At 41.5% G+C, this 7,043-nt stretch overlaps 1 protein-coding gene across 2 annotated transcripts in view; it reads right to left on the bottom strand.

Annotated features, from left to right (window-relative positions):
- Positions 1 to 311: 311 nt before the first annotated feature.
- Positions 312 to 7,043, bottom strand: part of LOC311235969 (serine/threonine-protein phosphatase 2A 55 kDa regulatory subunit B alpha isoform-like) — a gene marked incomplete at its 5' end in the record, with an annotated part of 54,487 nt that continues 47,755 nt past the window's right edge. For both annotated transcript variants that reach the window (XM_084323515.1, XM_084323514.1), the window contains one exon: positions 312 to 3,907. In XM_084323515.1, the coding sequence (XP_084179641.1) occupies positions 3,628 to 3,907 (280 nt within the window). In that variant the 3' untranslated portion in view covers positions 312 to 3,627. The remainder of the gene's footprint in view (positions 3,908 to 7,043) is intronic.

Raw genomic sequence — 7,043 nt, 5'->3', positions numbered from 1 at the left:
TTCAAGAGCCCCTTGGAAACAAATAAAACACACTAAACACACACTAATCAATGAAATTCACAAAAGTAAAAGTGCATTTTGTTTTGACTCCTGCGATACATTAGACATGTATATATAGGTTCCCCTGAGCAGTTTCCTGACTGGCATGCCAGCGAATTCAAGAAACATACTTTGATTATCATATTTCTTCTAATGCTTATGAGAAAGGCAATAGGGTTCTTCCACACGGCATGTTGGTGGTCTCGCACCGCAACCGCGCACAATAGCTGTGAAGAAAAAGCATTGGGGGGGGGGGGGGGGGGGGGGGGGGGGACACACACGCACTAAAGATTAAAAAAAAATATATATATTTATTGGTTAGTTTATTTTTGAATGATTTTGCAACTGTGCACGAAGGAAATTCTGATACATACATAACCATTTCAACCATATAAACTAGATGTAGAGATCTAGTGCTTTTTTCTTCCTTTTCTTTTTTAATATAAATTGACCGATTTAATATACAGTTGGCAATGTTTCAAAATGTTCCCGAAAATACTTTAAAGGATGTAGATAGTTAGAAAGACAGCCTATTTTGAACAGTGAAACAACTGAATGTTTACTTTGAATTGATGAGTTAACAAGTGATTTAGCACCGATTGTATGGTGGCGAGTAGGTTTTTCCCCATGGAGAAGTTGACCGGGCTGCTCGATCTCATATTTAGATGCATTTATCTGCTCAATGCTGGCGGCTGAATCAAATCCAGCATCCCTAACGAACTCTTGAGCGGGTTGTAATGTTCTGATGCTACAGTATGTGACAATGTGATATGAGGCAAATCACCACTCTACAGGCTCTCATATGTTCTTACATAAAAATAATAAACAACACAGCCGTCAAATAGTTTGTGAAACAAAAGAAAAGATGAGCAAAGTGTCATGTCGCAAGAGCATTATCCAGAGCCCTGAGGAAGAGACACAGCAGCAGCGTGTGTGTGACCTCAGCATACCCAGAGCAATGGTGGCGATGGGCAAAACTGCCGGCGAGTTGGAATCGATTCTCAAAAAGAGTAGGAGTGAAACATTAACTTGTGTCAATATGATCCAATGGACTCATAGATCCAATAAGTTCACACCCTGATTCAATGGCTTAATTTGTTGTTCAAAAGAGTTTATTTTTTTCATTATTATTATTATTTTCTTAAGAATTAAAGAAGAATTGTGCTATAATCAACCCGCATGCTCCAGAAAGGTTGCGATAACAGGCGTCTGGAAATAAAGACTCAGCGGGCCGGATGATCCAAGTATCCGCTCTCCGCGTTCTGTTAGCGCCAATGAAAACCGCCATACGACGTCCGCAAACACGCGCTTTGCGTTATTTTCACATTAAGCCGCTAGGATAAAGAACTAGCCCAACATCATAGGAAAGAGAATCCATATAATTCCTAACAATAATTTAAAATCAGTAACTCTTGCCTAGTCGAATCAACCCGACTGGCTTTAGAGCGAACGAGATTTAAAAACCTCAAGACATTACGAGCCGATAACGATGCCTTTCCCCATTTAGGCCTATAAAAAGGGCCTAATTTTAATTCATTCATTTCACAGCAAGCAATTTTAAGAGCACGATCATGGCGCACAAACCTAAAAAGATCCAAATTAACTTTCAAAACGAACCCAGAAGTACTGAAATAGGTTCTAGACAGTATTAATTACAGTAAGCAAAAAAGAAACATGAAGCGCTTATAACTACAGAGATACTGACTGACACCTGAAAATACTTCTTTGGACAAGAACCCAACATCCAAAAAAATATGTTGTCTAGCTTCTAACCAGCGACCCATCGGAATGAACAAAATGCTCACAAGTATTCATGATCTAAATGATCACCAGACCCAGCTAACCCTTATTCCGGTTCCATCAGTCCGAGACCTACAAGCTCGAGAAATTACAGTGCTCAGACTAAGCCAAGTAGTGTCAAAAGGTTGTAATCCATAAGACCATTGCCATTAATTAATTCATACAAAAATAAACCAACTATAGTGATACATTTTTTTCCAGGTTCAGTACAAAACATCATAAAAAAAAATTGTACAAATAAAAAAACTAAATCCAGAGGGAAAGCTATAAATTAATCCATAAACAACAGGCTTTGTGGGGGAACTAGGGAACAGTGCTAAGCTTTGGTGTCACAGACCAATTAAAGACAAATCACTACGACCACGAGCCCTGGTGCAGAGCTTTACATCGGTGGTGCTCAGAAGTGCAAAGAGTGATCAGTCAAATTTTTAAGAAAAGGACTTGTTCTAATGTATCTTCAATTTAGGTTTCCACAGTGGAAGGGCACCGTGCCCACCAGAAACCCCTTACCTGGAGTAATAATCTGTATAAGGATCAGTTATTAATCTCCAGACTACTCGCATACCTCGGATGGGTTTGTGTGTACGCTGGTCTGGTGTCTGGTGTGTTAAGAGTATCAGTGTATATTCTACAACAGGGAAGAAAGGGGGTTAAGAGAACTTGGCAACTTGACACGTAAAATGGGGCAAACAAGGAGTGTTGACAGCGTGCGTTTCCAGTGCTCTTGGTAAATACAATACTGACGTTTTTGTGATCAGACAGAAGGAAGCAGTCGAAACAAATTACAATCCAAACAAATAAAACTTGGTAGCTAACAACAGAACTGGGCAGTTCTGACGACTGAAGTAATCCCGTGACGGTGGCACCGGTAATGAAATAACGACAGACTATCGTAAAGAGGGGCGTCGTTCGGGTTTGGTTTCTCAGAGAGCGCGACGTGTACTTCCGCAGTCAGAGGTGGCCTGCTGCAATGTGGATGCCTTCTAGCCACTGCTCTCCCGTCTTTGGCTAAACCATACCACTGCCCTTAGCGTGTATTGCGTTAACACAGACCACTCGTATTTGCACAAGAACCGAGGGGAAACGTACAAATGGCGGCGACTAAAATCTGGCGACGAAGAACGTTCTGATGTTAATCACTAGCTAGCAACATCCCGGGGATGTGGCGGTCCTTGCGTCAGCTAGCTAGCTAAGCTGCCCTAACGCTAGTTGGTTAGGACTGTTGTGGCTAGAAGGCATCCACATTACAGCTGGCTGCCTCTGACCGCAGGAGAACACTCGTTTAAATTACGTCTCGGCAACTTAATGTCTAAATAAAACGTATTTCAGAATTAAGTTTAAGAAAACAATGTTCCCTTTGGTTTGGGATGTACTGGAAAACAGTTGCACAATGTGGTAGCCAAAAGTGTGGATGGAGTGCTCCTAAAAAAAATATATATATAAAAATAAAAGAAAAAAAGGAATCCCATTTAGGCTGAATTCCAATGTCTGGACGAAGGCCTACGGACTGTTCTCACAGATTCTAACTACACTTGGAAATGCATCTGCGGCGGCCTGACGGGAGTGTATTTGTGCAATTGTGAACAGAGTTTGCCGGTGATGGGGGCGCATCAGTCCGTCGCAAACATGCAGTTTCAAGTCCACCTGGAATCCATGAGGGCAGATCCCACAGTCTGGACATGGGGGATTCAGCCTAAGAAAGCCATCAACAGATAAATGTTCTTCAGATAGGGGATGAGAGCAAGTGGGGCTTAAGTGGAAACTGGGATCTGAGGAGTTCATTGGATGCTAGTTCAGTTTGTCCTGGAATATATAGAGGTTATTGGTGGTCGCCACAGCGATGATGTTGTCCAGCGGGTGCCAGGCGGTGTGGAGGATCTTCTTGTTAAAGTCCAGGCTGTCGACGCTGATCTCGTCCTTCTTGCGCTTCCCACCGGTGCACACCTTGCGTGGCTTCAGGACGGACCGCGGCTTGCTGTTCTCCCGGGACGCCTCGAGCGTCACGTCTTGCCGGTAGCCCCTGTCAAACATCCTGAAGAAGTTGTTGTAGGAGCCCGTCATCACAACACTGCAGAGGGACAGGGGGGGAGAGAGGGCGAGGTTAAGATTAAATTCAGAAAGGCCCTTAAATAGTTTTCACATACAAGGAATTTGATTGTCATTTGGCGCGACATTAACAGACAATTACTGTAGAATAAAATAAAAGGGAATATAAACTAAATTAAAATAGAAGTACAATAGAATAGAATTATAAAATAAACTGGACTTGACTACACATTGCAACGTAGTCATGCAAGCGAACACACCATGCAATGGGTAACACATTGGCAGATGAAATTTCTTCTCTGCGCTAAGTGGGAATCGAACCCAGGACCTTCTTGCTGTGAGGAGACGGTGTTAACCACTACACCACTATGCCGCCACAGATGACAGTATGAGTAACTGTATGACAAAACATGAATGGAGCCTTAAACCGGTAGAATTGTCATGTAAGGAGGAGCCCGACCGATAACATCAGCGGATATTTGCTTATCACAGGTATATCAGTATTGGTGTAGATGTTAGATATCCTGTCTTTTACAGGCGCTAGTGAGTTAGGGTTTTTAAGCTAGCGCCAAAATAGTGGTATTCTAAGAAAATAGAGATCTTGACGGATCCACAGCTACCAGCAATGTCACACTAGCTCATGGGCAAATGGGGTAGATATTGCTCCAAAAGTATTATTACCTCTTAACATGCAACGGCCCTGGCCCGGGCCGCGTGCACACAGGCGGAAAAGACGAAAGTCACGGTACTTTGCGAGCGTCTAGCGGCTGCATTTCTCGCCAAACATATTATATATAGAATTAAAGCCCTATTTGTTGCCATTCGAATGCCACCTCACTAGACCAAATCCATGCCTCGGTTCTCGAGTTACATGACGATATGTCAGGCGTGCAACTTTTTACGTGCAAGCGTCAGATTACCACCCCGGATGCTCTAGAACTGTCAATCATCCGCCGATTGCGAAAATTATTAGTCAGGGTTGTAGCCAATGAGTAGCTTTGCAATGATACCCCACGTAGGGGTGTGTGAATAAGGGATCTAGGTTAAAGGTGACGAGCGAAAACCATGGATGAGGAAATGGAGAGCTTTTTTCTTGGCACACTGTTTACCCGGATCTCTCTAGAAGACTTTTCTGGGTGCATGTTAAGGAGGTTAAATCAGCTACATTTCCCCTTGACCTCTCACCTCAAGATATCTGAAGGAAATGGTTCATTGGAGTGATGAAATTCTCTTATCTACTCCCATGCAGATTTAGGCCCAAAGCATGCAATCTTTTTGCATGCAGTACAAATAGGTATACTGTAAAATATCAAATTAGCTATGTTTTCTTATGCAGTGTTCATATAATTTTGGGTGGGGGAATATTGATATGCCTTCAAATTACCATCCCTGGCATGCCATGACTTCAGATAAATGACTTCCAAGTCAAGTCAAGTCAAGAGTTTTAATTGTCACGGCATACAAGTATACAATGAAATGCGGGTGGTCTTGCCCGCAACGATGTGCAATACAGTGGTACAACATATAATAGAATCCAATAAAAAAACAACATTGTGCAATAAACAGGTAACCGGTAACATGGTGCGACATCTCGGTATCTGTACATAGTTATTTACAGAGCATATAGGACATGCTAGGTAGCTTTGGTAGTGCAATACACCGTTCCTGTTATTCTAATTTAAAGTGGCCTTTCCTTTTGGCCATAAGTGTGCGGCATGAGTGTGTGCCCGCTCATGTTAAAGTGTTAAGTGGCTGCTAGTGTGTCAGGGCTGTACACTGCGAAGAGTTGGAAATATTATTTGGGAGCAACGTTGCGAGTTGTGATTTCAACCCTTCATTCGCATTTCACTCCTAAATTAATCCATACAAATTAGATAATTTTTTTTTAAAAACATTAGCCTACAACCAAGGCTGTACAGTGCGACACAATGTCGTGGTGCTATGAAAGAATCTGTCGGCAATGAATGAACTTACTGCGATCACAGATCTGAGTGAAAAAAAAGATTTGCGTGTGGAGTGAATCTGGGTCACGCTATATACTTGGTACTTGTAGTCTATCGTGCGATTAAAGACCATGTCCCTATCTGCGTAGTCTATACAGTACATCCAACACCAAATCCCATAATTCCTAGCAAAACGAAACTGAATGTGGCCTCTCTTCCTTTCAATATGGGCTATTGCATCGCCAAAGAAGCACCTCCTTTCAATACATTTAAGACGCAAATTTTGCTCTGCAAGAACAACGGAGTGGATATCAGTCCATCTTATGACAACCACATCCGATGTGGAGAGATGATAAGATGATGATGATTGACGTGATGATGTGATTATTGATTGACGGGGACACGGACACTTCTAACGTTCAGGTTCAGCCATCATGCATTAGGTGAGTAGTAGTAGCAGCCCACTATTAGGACGTGAAATACTGTCTACTTAAATTTATAAAATATCAACCTATCTATCTAATAATGAGACAATATGCAAATAAGATAATACTAATAATTGTCAAGGTTCCCCGTATATGAAATGAAAGTGGCTTGCAACTTTACTGCTGGTAAAATCACTGTTTATTTCTAGTTTAGCATAGTATTACATTCCACTTCTATAAACAATCAAAGTCCTACCGTAAGAGCCTCATACGGGTCAATTAAACCTTTTTGATTAGTCTTTCCTTCGAGCTAAGTTGGACTGAACATTTCACTGTCAAAAGCGCAAATGTAAATAAGGTTGCGTCGCAACACGGTTTTCAAAATAAAAGGTCACAGTAAATACCTCTCAATTCTTATTAAAAAAAGTCCCGGATATACATAAACATTAATTGGCATAGATCTCTATAAACGGCCCAACACATTGATCACTTTAGGCACACACTGAAACCAGTAACATCACAAATATGAAGCAGGTAATTACCCATACAAATAATAAACCTTTCATGGGGTTATTTACAATAATAATTCATTTGATTTCTAAAGCACTTTTCATTGTGAAACAAATGTATGCAGAGTTTCTTGTCCTCCTGATTAATGCAATGGTGTGTGTGTTGTGGTGATCTCATTCAAGGAGCACTACACAAGCGCGCGCACACACACAGTTTGTTGTTTTTGTTCTATTAGTGATTTACACACTCAGTTGGTTCATTATAAAAGATACAAACCTGA

The sequence above is a fragment of the Notolepis coatsorum genome (assembly GCF_963971535.1).
Source record: "Notolepis coatsorum genome assembly, chromosome: 10".
NCBI lineage: Eukaryota > Metazoa > Chordata > Actinopteri > Aulopiformes > Paralepididae > Notolepis > Notolepis coatsorum.
Note: the sequence above shows the minus strand (reverse complement) of the source record. Positions and strands in the feature narration are given on the sequence as shown.